Genomic DNA, 18,259 nt, shown 5'->3' with positions numbered 1-18,259 from the left:
TATAATCTAAATATCTACAATGAGTAAGTAAGTATTTATGTTTACGTGATGGATTCTTTACAGTCTCAGGAAGCAACATCAAGGTCTAAAGCTACAGCCAACATGGTCTGCATGTCCCAAGGCCTTCCATAGGAGGCCGAACCAGAAGCAGCTTCTTACGACGCATGTTGATGACATCACAAAGCCTAGCCTTAGTTCTCAGGTTTTTGTCTCTTTGAGAGAGGTTAACATGTTGTTTTCACAGAGTCCAAAAGAACACAGGAAAAACATATACAGTAATGTCATGGAAAACCAACAAAAATCATGGGATTTGTTTTCCAGGCCAGGAAAGGTTATGGAAAATAAAGCTAAGCAGTTCATGTTTTCACTCGGTCAAATGATAAACGCCAAGCTTTGCTGTTGGTAGATCTTATTTGAAGGAATAACAACATTTATTTCTTGCTTAGACTACCCTTGTCCCACGCCGCAGCTGGCCAAAATAAAGCCTGGAGCATTCAATTATTCAACAATAAAAATTGGTCAGTTGAACAAAGATCATTGACAAATATATACTATGGAAATCGTCATGGAATAATCATGGAATTTGAAACGAGAGACAAGTAGGATCCTTCCTCCGTCCTCCAGCCTCCAGAGCGACTGGCTTGTGTTAGAGGTCGTGTTAGAGGTCGTGTTAGAGGTCGTGTTTTCCTGTCTCGCTGCAGGCGTTATCGCTCCCTGTCTGCCTTTCACTTTCACTACCACACTACAGAAGGTTAACCCTTTCACTAGCAGGTTAACCTTCTGTAGTGTCATGTCACTTTGTCATGTGGCAGTGAAAGGGTTAACCTTCTGTAGTGTCGCAGTGAAAGGGTTAACACTTTGGTAGTGTGGTAGTGAAAGGGTTAATCACTGCAGCAGGTCTGATCTGGGGCTGGAGCAGGTGTTTATCAGGCTTCACAGGGCAGCAGGTCTGATCTGGGGTCTGATCTGGGGCTGGAGCAGGTGTTTATCAGGCTTCACAGGGCAGCAGGTCTGATCTGGGTTCTGATCTGGGGCTGGAGCAGGTGTTTATCAGGCTTCACAGGGCAGCAGGTCTGATCTGGGGTCTGATCTGGGGCTGGAACAGGTGTTTATCAGGCTTCACAGGGCAGCAGGTCTGATCTGGGGTCTGATCTGGGGCTGGAACAGGTGTTTATCAGGCTTCACAGGGCAGCAGGTCTGATCTGGGGTCTGATCTGGGGCTGGAACAGGTGTTTATCAGGCTTCACAGGGCAGCAGGTCTGATCTGGGGTCTGATCTGGGGCTGGAACAGGTGTTTATCAGGCTTCACAGGGCAGCAGGTCTGATCTGGGGTCTGATCTGGGGCTGGAACAGGTGTTTATCAGGCTTCAGAGGGCAGCAGGTCTGATCTGGAGTCTGATCTGGGGCTGGAGCAGGACCTCAAGGAGCTGGTGCTCACAGTGACCCCAAAGCACAAAGGGATTCTGGATCATTACACTGCAAAAAAGTGTTTTACTAATATAATAATAATACATTTCATGTATATAAAAGCGCACTTTAAACTCAACAAGATCTCAAGGTGCTTCACAGCAAAAGGGGAAAATAAAAGGTTAAAAGTAAAAACATAAAAAAACATTTTAAAAATAAAAACATAAAAGGAGCAGTAAAAAGTGGAAGGCAGAGTAAAATAAACGAGTCTTAAGGCTGACCTTGAAGGCAGCAAGGATGTCTATGTCTTTTTGTATCTTGTATTCGGTGTTAGTTCAAGATATTTCAAATCTTTGTTGTTTAGTAGTTCTATCACACACAATAGAATAATGTACAATCATTCCAGACTGTAAATAAGGTCAGTGGTCTTTGTTTTGGCAGTGACAGAAAAGGTACAGGCTGAAGCATAATGCTTATACTGTACATGCCTGTCCTATATACTGATCACATTAAGCCTCCAAAACAAAACAAGTATAACAAAATAAAGGTCATTCACATTTGTAACCTTCAAAAATAGCTATACATTTTTTTAATTTTTTTTTAAAGCAATAGCGAATTACTCTAAAATGTATATCAGCATTGATATAATTATCGTATTATATTACGATATATCGCATTACGTATATCTTGCGTATTATATTAGTTTAATTATCATACTGCCCTAACAGATCGTTTGCTTCGAGACGTGTCTCTTCCATGATAACTTACCTGGCAGACTTTTGACAAAGAGAGACGAGGGATGAATTGAAGTGGTCCAAATAATAATAGTGACTGGACATTGATAAAAGAATAAATGTAACATAGTGTCTAATGTCAGTGTGTTTGTACCTTGTTATAGGCAGGTTACTTTAAATATCAAAATCAAATAATCAAATCAAATAATAATTCTCTGGAACCCTTTGGAGAGCCACACGTCATGTTATGGAGGGCCGCATTTGGCCCTTACTTTCGACAGGCCATAATGTTGTACAGAGTTGAAATTTGCTTCACATTTAATTACACAAGTGGAATGTGACGTGAAATATGATTTTATTTTGTGTTTAATGATTGTTTTTCTGAGACACTCAATAAGTGTCTATGTTGAAAATCGAGGAATCCTGGTAGTTAAGAGAAAATAACTTGTCATTTATTTTGAATTGTCTTTGAACTCGTCAACACTTAAGCACAAAGGTTCCTGTATAAGTAGTGCTCTTTCTCACTGAGATGCTTGATCTGTGCTGCCTAGTATTTGCTGGCCAGCATGTGGAGTGTTTTCCACCAACCACCAGCCCCCAACCACCAACCACCAGCCCCCAACCACCAGCCCCCAACCACCAGCCCCCAACCACCAGCCCCCAACCACCAGCCCCCAACCACCAGCCCCCAACCACCAACCACCAGCCCCCAACCACCAGCCCCCAACCACCAGCCCCCAACCACCAGCCCCCAACCACCAGCCCCCAACCACCAACCACCAGCCCCCAACCACCAGCCCCCAACCACCAGCCCCCAACCACCAACCACCAGCCCCCAACCACCAGCCCCCAACCACCAACCACCAGCCCCCAACCACCAGCCCCCAACCACCAACCACCAGCCCCCAACCACCAGCCCCCAACCACCAACCACCAGCCCCCAACCACCAACCACCAGCCCCCAACCACCAGCCCCCAACCACCAACCACCAGCCCCCAACCACCAGCCCCCAACCACCAACCACCAGCCCCCAACCACCAGCCCCCAACCACCAGCCCCCAACCACCAACCACCAGCCCCCAACCACCAGCCACCAACCACCAGCCACCAACCACCAGCCACCAACCACCAACCACCAACCACCAACCACCAGCCACCAACCACCAGCCACCAACCACCAGCCCCCAGCCAGCATCAAACAGCCCCCAACCACCAGCCCCCAACCACCAGCCCCCAACCACCAACCACCAGCCAGCATCAAACAGCCCCCAACCACCAGCCCCCAACCACCAACCACCAGCCCCCAACCACCAGCCCCCAACCACCAACCACCAGCCCCCAACCACCAACCACCAACCACCAGTCACCAGTCACCAGCCACCAGCCCCCAACCACCAACCACCAGCCCCCAACCACCAGCCCCCAACCACCAGCCCCCAACCACCAGCCCCCAGCCACCAGCCAACAACCACCAACCCCCAACCACCAGCCCCCAACCACCAACCCCCAACCACCAGCCCCCAGCCACCAGCCAACAACCACCAACCCCCAACCACCAGCCCCCAACCACCAACCCCCAACCACCAGCCAACAACCACCAGTCACCAGCCAACAACCACCAACCCCCAACCACCAGCCCCCAACCACCAGCCCCCAACCACCAGCCAACAACCACCAGTCACCAGCCACCAGCCCCCAACCACCAACCACCAGCCCCCAACCACCAACCACCAGCCCCCAGCCCCCAACCACCAGCCCCCAGCCCCCAACCACCAACCACCAGCCCCCAGCCTCCAACCACCAGCCCCCAGCCCCCAACCACCAACCACCAACCACCAGTCACCAGTCACCAGTCACCAGCCACCAGCCCCTGTCACTGGTGCTGCTGCTATGGACATTATATCTCTTGACTGACTTTCTACATCTTAACACTGATTGCTTGTCTTGTCTGCTCTCCTCTCTTCTGCTCTTCTCCCGTCCCCTCTTATCTCATCTCATCTCCCCCCTCTCCGGCCCTACTCTCCTCTCCTCTCATCTCCTCCACTCTCCTCTCATCTCCTCCCCTCTCCTCTCCTTCATTCTACTCTTCTCTCCTTTCCCCTCTCCTCTCTTCTGCTATTCTCCCTTCTACTCTTCTCTCCTCTCCTCTCTTCTCTTCTCTTCTATCCTCCTACCTTCTCCTCTCCTCTCCTCTCCTCTCCTCTCCTCTCCTCTCCTCTCCTCTCCTCTCCTCTCATCTCATCTCATCTCATCTCATCTCATCTCATCTCATCTCATCTCATCTCATCTCATCTCATCTCATCTCATCTCATCTCATCTCATCTCCTCTCCTCTCCTCTCCTCTCCTCTCCTCTCCTCTCCTCTCCTCTCCTCTCCTCTCCTCTCCCTTCTCTTCTTGTCTCCTATCTTCCCCTTCCTTCCCCTCTTCTCTCCTCTCCTCTCCTCTGGCAGGGAGGTCTATATGTGTTTAAGTTGTTTGATTACTACTCAGCCAGTGGGATGTGTCTGCTGTTCCTGGTGTTCTTCGAGTGCGTGTCCATCTCCTGGTTCTATGGTGAGTAACACAGCCGTCTCTCAAAGCATCCCTTCTCCCCCGTTCCTCCTTTGTCCCGCCTTCCAGTGAGCCATTCACTGCCAGTAATTTTGGAACAGTACGAAAAACAATTCCAAGAGACTTGAGCTATTTTGCTGGAGTCTGGTCATTTGAATAATTTTATCTAGGTGACTCTGACATCCTCTGTGACTACGTTGCGCCTCGAAATTGTCAATCAGAACAAATTTTGAGAAAGCAATGGAACAAAATGTATAGTTTTGCAGACCAGAGGTTGTATGCTCTCATACATTCACTTAACGTGTGTGTTGTGCAGTAGTGTTTATGGGTTAATATATTCCAAAACACCACTATTGTCCTATTGAGCAAAGAACATCAGGTACATTTCCCCAGCTGAATATATACAGTAATATTATGTAATTAAATGTATACAGTAGTATTTTGTAATTGGATATATACAGTAGTATGTTGTAATGTAATATATACAGTCGTATTTAGTCATTTAATACAGTAGTGTTTTGTAAGGAAGCCTATGTGCCTTTGTGTTTAAGGTGTGAATAACTTCTTTGACAACATCGAGGAGATGATTGGCTACAGACCCTGCTTGTGGTGGAAGGCCTGCTGGGTGGTCTTCACTCCTCTCATCGTGGCTGTAAGTATACATACTATACTGTTTGGTCTTCACTCCTCTCATCGTGGCTGTAAGTATACAGTACACACTATACTGTTTGGTCTTCACTCCTCTCATCGTGGCTGTAAGTATACAGTACACACTATACTGTTTGGTCTTCACTCCTCTCATCGTGGCTGTAAGTATACAGTACATATACTATACTGTTTGGTCTTCACTCCTCTCATCGTGGCTGTAAGTATACAGTACATATACTATACTGTTTGGTCTTCACTCCTCTCATCGTGGCTGTAAGTATACAGTACACACTATACTGTTTGGTCTTCACTCCTCTCATCGTGGCTGTAAGTATACAGTACACACTATACTGTTTGGTCTTCACTCCTCTCGTCGTGGCTGTAAGTATAAAGTACACACTATACTTCGGTTTGGTCATTTGAGTGAATCAATCTAGTCAGAATAAGAAACACTTCATTTAACAAATATAATACATATGGCCCATTTTCACAAAGCTTCCCAGAGGGAAGAGGGCTGATCTGGGGTCTGTGACCAGGAACACTTGTTGTCTTCATTAGTTTATTCTTACTGGGAGACTAGAGATGACTCTAGATCAGTACACATCACTCTCTTTACCTACATGTAGTCCTAAGTACTATGCAGTAAATGTACACAGTAAATGTACACAGTAACACATGTTGTCGCAGTGTCGTGCCGGTGAATTGAATGCGCAGCCAGGACAGCTGTAGCCTGCACTCAAGCCACCGGAAGAATAGAATAGAATTTATTTATTTATTTGTTTATTTAGACGGGACAGAGCATATTACTGGACATACACCGGATTTAGCAAGGATGCACATTTGTATCCGCAGTCCCCACACAAAGCATAAAAAACGAAACATGCAGGCAGTGAAGCATAACATGCTACGAGACAAAGCATAAAAACATACATACAGAAAAAAGTACAACGTATAAAGGGTGCACTACAATACTATTTGACTATACATGGCCACGGGTTTGGTTGTCGAGTAACCATTTTTTTTAGATTGAATTTAAAAGATGGAAATGATGTACAATCTCGTATGGTCAGTGGTAGATCATTCCAGATTAAACAGCCCTGGACTGAGAGGGTGTTTTTTTTAGCAAGAATAGAATAGAATAGAATAGAATAGAATAGAATAGAATAGAATAGAATAGAATAGAAGTACTTTATTGATCCCGAGGGAAATTCCGCACTACAAATCGCTCACAATAAACATATAGGTAGTAAAAAAAGAATGAATCACAAATCACAAATAAGAATAAAAATACAGTCAGGGATATACATTCTAAAATATGTATATACATTCTAGAATATACAGAGTTTGTACTGAGTGCAATGCAAGTTGTAAGAATGCAAGAATGCAACTCGCTGCTCGCACCCGTTGACGGAACGGCGGTCGGAATAATCAACCGATGTTGCGCCCCCCCCCCCCCCCCCCCCCCCCCCCCCCGACGACAGGAGAAACCACAAGGTGAAGGTTGAGAAAATAACCCCCCCGACCGTCCAACGCGCTGAGGTCCCCCTCTCCCGTCGGGCAGACGCTACCGCTCTATCACGCGCTCTACCTCTCGGTTCACTAAGAGCTTCTTCCCCAGTGCTGCTGTGTGCTGCCTGAATAACTCCAAAGGCTAGATTAGTATATTATCCTATTTTTATTTGGTGTGTTATTAGTCAGGTTGTGGAAGTGCTGTTTCTGTGTGTCTGTGCATCACGCACTTTGATTATATGCACTTTTACTGTAAATTGTGCCTCTATGCATTATGCACTTTCACTATGATATGCACTTTAGGGGATGTTGATATCAACTTTAGCATTTGTCCTTTTATACTGTCTGTGTTTTAACTTTATTTTTTTTGTACTGTTTCTACTCTGCTCCTGTATTGGATTAGTTGTAGACACTGTGGGCTAGATCCACAAAGAATGGATTGCACAGTGCTAATTGCACCCTTACTTACAATTCATTATGCATTGAAAATGGGGGACCCTGATGTTTTATTTTATTTAACAGATTGCAGAATGGGTACAATACAGTACGGCTCAACACACACAATTGTTAAGGGGATGCAGACCAGGGAAAAACTTTCGTCTTGTTTACATCAGGGTCCCCCATTTTCAATTCATAATGAATTGTAAGTAAGGGTGCAACTTGCACCGTGCAATCCATTCGTTGTGGATCTAGCCCACAGTGTTTGCTCTGTACCTGTATTCCAATGTGGATTCGTCCATACATGGCAAATAAAATCTCTGACTCTGACTCTCTGTCTCCGTGTGCGTCTCCCCCAGGGCGTGTTCCTGTTCAGTGCCATCCAGATGGTGCCCCTCACCATGGGGGACTACGTGTTCCCCGCGTGGGGCCAGGGCGTCGGCTGGTGCATGGCTCTGTCCTCCATGCTGCTCATCCCCGGCTACATGGTCTACATGTTCCTCAACCTCAAGGGCACGTACAAAGAGGTAAGACCACCAGAGACCGCGGGGGACGAGGAGGAGACGTTATTAGTAGGGCTGGGACTTTAATCGCATTAATTGCGATGAATTAACTACGGAAAGAATTCAAAGTAAAAAAAAAGTGTTGAATGTTACCTTTCAAAGGAGACCAGACTCATGCATGTGCTATAAGTATAAAGTATAATACATCGCAAATCACTTTTTTTCTTAGTTTGGTTTGTTCATACAGACTACTGAAAAAAACAAGAGAAATTGAGATCAATCAAGAGTTTTTTTTTTTTTCAATGGTCAACTGTTCTGGAATGTACCTGAAAGTACTGCGTTTAACTTTTACCTCGAAAGTGCTTGAGTTTACAAAAGGTCCTTTGCGCTATATATATATATATATATATATATATATATATATATATATATTATTCCTAAAATTGCTGCACTTTGTTAAAAATTGGATTGATCTGTTGGTCTGTGTAGTAGCTAATACAGGATTTTGCTGCTTAAACATATGTATAATGTATATCAGTATATTCATTGATTCACTCCTATACCAAAATCCATTTGAATTGAAAAAATTTGCTTTTCGCATCAAATATTGATATGCGATTAAAATGTGATTACTTTAGTTTAGATTAATTAACTATAAAGTCTTGAATTAATTAGATAAAAAAAATGTATCGAGTCCCACCACTAGTTATTAGACGTTCGACGGAGTCCGTTGAAGTTGAATTCCATAGTATAAGTATTTATAAGCATGTCATACTTTCTTTTGGTAATTGGAGTGGGGTTCCTTATCATTAGTTGTATTATAAAATCATTATTTCATAATTTTTTATTATCACAAAACTCCTTGGTCCTCTTTGACCAATATCACCATTGTGTTTTGCCAGTAATTTACCAGTGACATCAAATAGGAAAGAAAATCGGATGATGTACGACAAATTCTTAGATACAGGTGACTCCCCGTTCGAAGAGATAGAGCGTCTGTCTAAGAGTCTAAGAGAGAGTCTTGCTGGTCTTGTTAGTCGCTGTTACCCAGATGAGTGAACCAACAAATCAAATCAAATCAAATCAAATTAATTTGTAAGGCCCGACAACACACGTTAATGTCCCCATGGGGCCGGACACGTCTTCTTTAAACAAGTCAAGAAGAAACATCACAATAAATCAAGAACAAAACAAAAACACCATAAAGTCCAATTTTTTTTAATAAATGCAAAAGAACTCACTAAAACCTAGCAAATAGGAAAAAATGCACCACAGGCAATGTGGAGGAGAGAAATCTTAGATCTCCAGGGGAATATACCTTCTTAGATGTCGGTGATAGTAGTGTTGCTATAAAAGTGGCGAACAGTTGGAAAGCATGAACACATATATGTGTAATGAAACACAGACTCTGGTGAGACCGGCTGGGGATTGAAACGCCTTTTCAGATACTGGCAGAAGTGAAGCTTAGAGAAGCAGTTTTTTTTTTACTAGAAGGTTGCTGCTTTGAACAGAACAGCAACAGTCTCAGACCGTGGTTGTATATCGGGCATCATCCCTGTCCTTGGAGTCCTTCAGATCGGGGCTCGGAGGGGGGGGGGAGGGTTCTGCAGTAAATGCTGCTAATTCAATGGGTCGGCCTTTGTTGATGTCAAAGCTTGCAGTGGCAACATGGCTTTGGAACTGGAGTGAGGCACTGGAGTGAGACACTGGAGTGAGACACCACAGGCTGAATCCTCTCGTGTGTCGTTGCTCTATTTTCCTGATCTCTTGTTCTCATCGCCTACAGCCTTCGGTGACATCTTTGCTCCTTCACGCCACAAGACAGGATGTAAACAAAATGCTGTCACGGTAGAATCAAGAATAGCTCCAAGTGCTGTCGGCTTGTATAGTCCAGGGGCACGGCCCATGTAGCTTAGGATCTGCATTGAACATGTACAATGGTGTTGATTTTGTTTAGAGGCAGCAGAATACCTCTGCAGAGTTCATTAGGCAAAGGGTGATAGTGTGCCTTAAAGGAGTGTTATCCAAACGGTAAAGATAAAGAGCATTCTTTCATTGTATAAAATTTTTTTTTTGACAATCCACCCTACTAGAATTATCAGCATAGACCAGCATGACCAGTGTAATGCATGATGGTTATACCAACAAATACCTGCATGTTGGTTATACCAGCAAAGACCAGTATAATGCATGATGGTTATACCAGCAAAGACCAGTATAATGCATGATGGTTATACCAGCAAAGACCAGTATAATGCATGTTGGTTATACCAGCAAAGACCAGTATAATGCATGATGGTTATACCAGCAAAGACCAGTATAATGCATGATGGTTATACCAACAAAGACCAGCATAATGCATGTTGGTTATACCAGCAAAGACCAGCATGATGGTTATACCAGCAAAGACCAGTATAATGCATGATGGTTATACCAACAAAGACCAGCATAATGCATGTTGGTTATACCAACAAAGACCAGCATAATGCATGTTGGTTATACCAGCAAAGACCAGCATGATGGTTATACCAGCAAAGACCAGCATAATGCATGTTGGTTATACCAGCAAAGACCAGTATAATGAATGATGGTTATACCAGTAAAGACCAGTATAATGCATGATGGTTATACCAGCAAAGACCAGTATAATGCATGTTGGTTATACCAGTAAAGACCAGCATGATGCATGTTGATTATACCAACAAAGACCAGTATAATGCATGATGGTTATACCAGCAAAGACCAGTATAATGCATGATGGTTATACCAGCAAAGACCAGCATAATGCATGATGGTTATACCAACAAAGACCAGTATAATGCATGATGGTTATACCAGCAAAGACCAGTATAATGCATGATGGTTATACCAGCAAAGACCAGCATAATGCATGATGGTTATACCAGCAAAGACCAGTATAATGCATGATGGTTATACCAGCAAAGACCAGTATAAGGCATGATGGTTATACCAGCAAAGACCAGCATAATGCATGTTGGTTATACCAGCAAAGACCAGTATAATGCATGATGGTTATACCAGCAAAGACCAGTATAATGCATGTTGGTTATACCAACAAAGACCAGTATAATGCATGATGGTTATACCAACAAAGACCAGTATAATGCATGTTGGTTATACCAACAAAGACCAGCATAATGCATGATGGTTATACCAGCAAAGACCAGCATAATGCATGATGGTTATACCAGCAAAGACCAGTATAATGCATGTTGGTTATACCAGCAAAGACCAGTATAATGCATGTTGGTTATACCAGCAAAGACCAGCATAATACATGATGGTTATACCAACAAAGACCAGTATAATGCATGATGGTTATACCAACAAAGACCAGTATAATACATGATGGTTATACCAACAAAGACCAGTATAATACATGATGGTTATACCAGCAAAGACCAGCATAATGCATGATGGTTATACCAGCAAAGACCAGTATAATGCATGATGGTTATACCAGCAAAGACCAGTATAATGCATGATGGTTATACCAGCAAAGACCAGCATAATGCATGATGGTTATACCAACAAAGACCAGCATAATACATGATGGTTATACCAACAAAGACCAGTATAATGCATGATGGTTATACCAGCAAAGACCAGTATAATGCATGATGGTTATACCAGCAAAGACCAGTATAATGCATGATGGTTATACCAGCAAAGACCAGCATAATGCATGATGGTTATACCAACAAAGACCAGCATAATACATGATGGTTATACCAACAAAGACCAGTATAATGCATGATGGTTATACCAGCAAAGACCAGTATAATGCATGATGGTTATACCAGCAAAGACCAGTATAATGCATGTTGGTTATACCAGCAAAGACCAGTATAATGCATGATGGTTATACCAGCAAAGACCAGCATAATGCAGGATGGTTATACCAGCAAAGACCTGCTGAGTTGTGTTTTGGTGCTGGTCCACCAGCTAAACCAGCATCACACCAGCACTAACCAGCACTAACCAGCACTAACCAGCACTAACCAGCACTAACCAGCATGGACCTGAAGTCTTTCCTGCAACGTATACAATGGAAACGTTTGCTCAATAGCCTATGACTCCAGCAGATATAGGTAAAAGTGTGGACACATCCCGGCAACTGAAAGGTTTCCAGTCTGTACCTCGTCAGCCATGAGCCATACAGCTAAGATTATAAGCATTACAGTTGCTAACATTGCAGTCAGTTTGCAAAGGGTTGCCAGGGTTAGGGGTTCAATTTCCTGTTCAGCTCAGTGGGTAGAGCATGGCACTAACACCGCCAGGGTTATGGGTTCCATTCCCTGTATAGTTCAGTGGGTAGAGCATGGCACCAACGCCACCAGGGTTAGGGGTTCCATTCCTCCTGGGGTCACCCACACTGATTGAATGAAAATTTTATTAACAGATTGCAGAATGGGTACAATACAGTACGGCTCAATACACACAATTGTTATGGGGATGCAGACCAGAGAAAGACTTTCGTCTTGTTTACATCAGGGTCCCCCATTTTCAATTCATAATGAATTGTAAGTAAGGGTGCAATTAGCACCGTGCAATCCATTCTTTGTGGATCCCGCCCTTAAGTGTTTTGTTTTGTAATAAGCAAACTCATTGGCATGTTACGATAAAAAAAAATATATAATAGATAATTAGATATAAATCAATATAGATAATTTAGCTCGCAGAGCAAAGAGTGCACTAAAGTGATTAATAAAGTACAGATTATAATTGGTTTTGTGCGACACAATTTTCCAGCTGCCTTATGGCTACAGGCTACAAGCAGACGCTGAGTGCAGATCACATGTATCTTTATGTGCCGGTATGAATGGTATGAATGGCGCATTAGATTTGGTCTGATGCACTCGATCAATAGCAGATAATGGCTTTTTTTTTCCGGGAGTGTCATTGTTGTGGCGAGGACTCTCGGATTTAGCAGTCATCCGGAAACGGCCTGAATACCGGCGTCAGATGTGTCGGGTCCTTAGTGCCCCACTGTACAGATTAGGAATAGTCGTGTAGTCTCCACACTCGATTTTCATGTCAGAGTCGAAAAATATATATATATAATAATAATAATAATAATTATTAGTATTATAAATCAAATCAAATCAAATGTATTTGTAAGGCCCAACAACACACGTTAATGTCCCCATGGGCCGGACACGTCTTCTTTAAACAAGTCAAGAAGAAACATCACAATAAGTCAAGAAACAAAACAAGAACACCATAAGGTGCAACAAATTTTAAATAAATGCAAAATAAATGAATGCAATGCAACACTCCCAAGACATACCCCACGCGAAGGTAAGGGAAAACTCACTAAAACCTAGCACTAGGAAAAAATGAAAGCTCCACAGGCAGTGTGGAGGAGAGAAACCTTAGAAGGGCCAATTCATGGGGGGATCTCTCTTCTTAGATGTCGGTGATAGTAGTGTTGCAGACGGACAGTTGGTAAACAGTGAAACACAGATGAGTGCATGCAATAGCAGCTGAACATTTAGAAAAATTTAAGATAGAGCTGATAGCGATAACAACTGAACATTTTGAAAGATTAAAGATAGAGCTGATAGCGGATCTATTTGAGGCACAGGGGCGGCGCAAAGAGGGTCACGTCCTCCCCGTCTTAATCACGGGACATTCAACACTCCGGTCATCGCTCCGAGACAGCCCGAGACAGGGGCGCGACCGGTTGATAGGCCAATGCAATGCAACGGTCCATTCTCTTAAAAATAATAACTGAATTTGACTGAAACTGAACATTTTAACTGAATTTAAACTGAAACAGAAAATAACAATTTCGTGTTTTTCTTGGGGGAGGGGGGGGGGAGTCGAATATTCGGTCTTAAGAACATTTGACTATTCTAAAATGATTTTGGTCAGTCATGCACATCCTCACTGTAGAGATGTATGGGTTCCTTAGCGCCTCACTGTACAGATGTATGGGTTCCTTAGCGCCTCACTGTAGAGATGTATGGGTTCCTTAGCACCCCACTGTAGAGATGTATGGGTTCCTTAGCGCCTCACTGTACAGATGTATGGGTTCCTTAGCGCCTCACTGTAGAGATGTATGGGTTCCTTAGCGCCTCACTGTACAGATGTATGGGTTCCTTAGCGCCTCACTGTACAGATGTATGGGTTCCTTAGCGCCTCACTGTACAGATGTATGGGTTCCTTAGCGCCTCACTGTAGAGATGTATGGGTTCCTTAGAGCCTCACTGTAGAGATGTATGGGTTCCTTAGCGCCTCACTGTAGAGATGTATGGGTTCCTTAGCGCCTCACTGTACAGATGTATGGGTTCCTTAGCGCCTCACTGTACAGATGTATGGGTTCCTTAGAGCCCCACTGTACAGATGTATGGGTTCCTTAGCGCATCACTGTAGAGATGTATGGGTTCCTTAGCGCCTCACTGTAGAGATGTATGGGTTCCTTAGCGCCTCACTGTACAGATGTATGGGTTCCTTAGCGCCTCACTGTAGAGATGTATGGGTTCCTTAGTGCCTCACTGTAGAGATGTATGGGTTCCTTAGCGCCTCACTGTAGAGATGTATGGGTTCCTTAGTGCCTCACTGTAGAGATGTATGGGTTCCTTAGCGCCTCACTGTACAGATGTATGGGTTCCTTAGCGCCTCACTGTACAGATGTATGGGTTCCTTAGCGCCTCACTGTAGAGATGTATGGGTTCCTTAGCGCCTCACTGTAGAGATGTATGGGTTCCTTAGCGCCTCACTGTAGAGATGTATGGGTTCCTTAGCGCCTCACTGTAGAGATGTATGGGTTCCTTAGCACCTCACTGTAGAGATGTATGGGTTCCTTAGCGCCTCACTGTAGAGATGTATGGGTTCCTTAGCGCCTCACTGTAGAGATGTATGGGTTCCTTAGCGCCTCAATGTAGAGATGTATGGGTTCCTTAGCGCCTCACTGTACAGATGTATGGGTTCCTTAGCGCCTCACTGTAGAGATGTATGGGTTCCTTAGCGCCTCACTGTAGAGATGTATGGGTTCCTTAGCGCCTCACTGTAGAGATGTATGGGTTCCTTAGCGCCTCACTGTAGAGATGTATGGGTTCCTTAGCACCTCACTGTAGAGATGTATGGGTTCCTTAGCGCCTCACTGTAGAGATGTATGGGTTCCTTAGCGCCTCACTGTAGAGATGTATGGGTTCCTTAGCGCCTCAATGTAGAGATGTATGGGTTCCTTAGCGCCTCACTGTACAGAAGTATGGGTTCCTTAGCGCCTCACTGTAGAGATGTATGGGTTCCTTAGCGCCTCACTGTAGAGATGTATGGGTTCCTTAGCGCCTCACTGTACAGATGTATGGGTTCCTTAGCGCCTCACTGTAGAGATGTATGGGTTCCTTAGTGCCTCACTGTAGAGATGTATGGGTTCCTTAGCGCCTCACTGTACAGATGTATGGGTTCCTTAGCGCCTCACTGTAGAGATGTATGGGTTCCTTAGTGCCTCACTGTAGAGATGTATGGGTTCCTTAGAGCCTCACTGTAGAGATGTATGGGTTCCTTAGCGCCCCACTGTAGAGATGTATGGGTTCCTTAGCGCCTCACTGTACAGATGTATGGGTTCCTTAGCGCCTCACTGTAGAGATGTATGGGTTCCTTAGCGCCTCACTGTACAGATGTATGGGTTCCTTAGCGCCTCACTGTAGAGATGTATGGGTTCCTTAGCGCCTCACTGTACAGATGTATGGGTTCCTTAGAGCCTCACTGTACAGATGTATGGGTTCCTTAGTGCCTCACTGTAGAGATGTATGGGTTCCTTAGAGACCCACTGTAGAGATGTATGGGTTCCTTAGCGCCTCACTGTACAGATGTATGGGTTCCTTAGCGCCTCACTGTAGAGATGTATGGGTTCCTTAGCGCCTCACTGTACAGATGTATGGGTTCCTTAGATCCTCACTGTAGAGATGTATGGGTTCCTTAGTGCCTCACTGTATAGATGTATGGGTTCCTTAGTGCCTCACTGTATAGATGTATGGGTTCCTTAGCGCCTCACTGTACAGATGTATGGGTTCCTTAGCGCCTCACTGTAGAGATGTATGGGTTCCTTAGTGCCTCACTGTAGAGATGTATGGGTTCCTCAGCGCCTCACTGTAGAGATGTATGGGTTCCTTAGCGCCTCACTGTAGAGATGTATGGGTTCCTTAGCGCCTCACTGTAGAGATGTATGGGTTCCTTAGCGCCTCACTGTACAGATGTCTGGGTTCCTTAGCGCCTCACTGTACAGATGTATGGGTTCCTTAGTGCCTCACTGTAGAGATGTATGGGTTCCTTAGCGCCTCACTGTAGAGATGTATGGGTTCCTTAGCGCCTCACTGTAGAGATGTATGGGTTCCTTAGCGCCTCACTGTAGAGATGTATGGGTTCCTTAGCGCCTCACTGTATAGATGTATGGGTTCCTTAGCGCCTCACTGTACAGATGTATGGGTTCCTTAGCGCCTCACTGTAGAGATGTATGGGTTCCTTAGCGCCTCACTGTAGAGATGTATGGGTTCCTTAGCGCCTCACTGTACAGATGTATGGGTTCCTTAGCGCCTCACTGTAGAGATGTATGGGTTCCTTAGCGCCTCACTGTAGAGATGTATGGGTTCCTTAGCGCCTCACTGTAGAGATGTATGGGTTCCTTAGCGCCTCACTGTACAGATGTATGGGTTCCTTAGCGCCTCACTGTAGAGATGTATGGGTTCCTTAGCGCCTCACTGTAGAGATGTATGGGTTCCTTAGCGCCTCACTGTAGAGATGTATGGGTTCCTTAGCGCCTCACTGTAGAGATGTATGGGTTCCTTAGCGCCTCACTGTAGAGATGTATGGGTTCCTTAGCGCCTCACTGTACAGATGTATGGGTTCCTTAGCGCCTCACTGTACAGATGTATGGGTTCCTTAGCGCCTCACTGTACAGATGTATGGGTTCCTTAGCGCCTCACTGTACAGATGTATGGGTTCCTTAGCGCCTCACTGTAGAGATGTATGGGTTCCTTAGCGCCCCACTGTAGAGATGTATGGGTTCCTTAGCGCCTCACTGTAGAGATGTATGGGTTCCTTAGCGCCTCACTGTACAGATGTATGGGTTCCTTAGCGCCTCACTGTAGAGATGTATGGGTTCCTTAGCGCCCCACTGTACAGATGTATGGGTTCCTTAGCGCCTCACTGTAGAGATGTATGGGTTCCTTAGCGCCTCACTGTACAGATGTATGGGTTCCTTAGCGCCCCACTGTACAGATGTATGGGTTCCTTAGCGCCTCACTGTAGAGATGTATGGGTTCCTTAGCGCCTCACTGTACAGATGTATGGGTTCCTTAGCGCCTCACTGTAGAGATGTATGGGTTCCTTAGCGCCTCACTGTACAGATGTATGGGTTCCTTAGCGCCTCACTGTAGAGATGTATGGGTTCCTTAGCGCTCCACTGTACAGATGTATGGGTTCCTTAGCGCCTCACTGTAGAGATGTATGGGTTCCTTAGCGCCCCACAGAGGCTACAGAGGGGATGTGCAGGTGTCACGCTGCAAAAGATTACGAGGTCGGCGTGCGTCCTTTTTTCATCTCGTGTATATATATCTACTTTCTTCAGATAATTTTTTTCGACGTTTCATAAAACAATAAAGGGATCAAGTTACCGTTCTGAAGTGTGTTTTTTTCTTTTTGAAACCGGCTGAGGACTGAGCACCCGTTTATCGATCTTTATCGAATTATAATATATGTATGACCGAAACACCTCATTGAAAGGGATATTAGAGTATATATTAGGGCTGTCAATCGATAATATTTAATTGCGATTAATCTCATGATTGTCCATAGTTAACTGTGATTAATCACATATTAACCGCACATTATTTTCTATCTGTTCAAAATGTACCTTAAAGGGTTATTTTTCAAATGTTTAATACTGTTATCAACATAGGAGTGGATAGATATGCTTACTTTATGCAAATCTATGTATTAGATCATAATAATTATAATAATAATAATTAACCAAAATTAAATAAATAATGATATGAAATAATGACCTCCTAAATATAACAGTAATTACATATTACTCAGTAATATGAGTATATATTTTCTTTTCACATCATTCCCCTTCCTTCTTGACAACATAACTAGTGTCAAGAAATAAACAAAACAGCGTGAATCATGAACATCGTTCCTCGTCCACAGTAAACGTCTCCGAGCGGAGCGGTGAAATGGTCGTGAAGCGAGTGACATCTCTTGAAACCTGTCATTGCAGTAACCTACTGTTAGACCGCTTGAGAGAGAGGCGTTAGAGTCTGAACACAGTAGCTAAAAACAGCTGTTAATAATGTCCTAAACCTTTTGTAGTGGACCAGCCGATGACTGATTGCCTAATTGTAGCAATCAACCATCTGATTGGTGTTCTGCACTCAGGGCCGACGCCACCACGCCTCTCACAGGGCACTTGGCACGGCCGCTCGCTGTGTGCCAG

General features: G+C 44.3%; 1 protein-coding gene across 1 annotated transcript in view; it reads left to right on the top strand.

Moving 5' to 3' along the window:
* Nucleotides 1-18,259, top strand: part of slc6a1b (solute carrier family 6 member 1b) — a gene marked incomplete at both ends in the record, with an annotated part of 137,804 nt that overhangs the window by 116,223 nt on the left and 3,322 nt on the right. The window contains 3 exon segments of the mRNA XM_084315960.1: nt 4,594-4,696; nt 5,245-5,345; nt 7,648-7,815. Of these exon segments, the coding sequence (XP_084172086.1) occupies nt 4,594-4,696; nt 5,245-5,345; nt 7,648-7,815 (372 nt within the window).

Source organism: Notolepis coatsorum (genome assembly GCF_963971535.1).
Source record: "Notolepis coatsorum genome assembly, chromosome: 6".
Classification (NCBI taxonomy): Eukaryota; Metazoa; Chordata; class Actinopteri; order Aulopiformes; family Paralepididae; genus Notolepis; species Notolepis coatsorum.
This window is presented reverse-complemented; position numbering and strand designations above follow the sequence as displayed.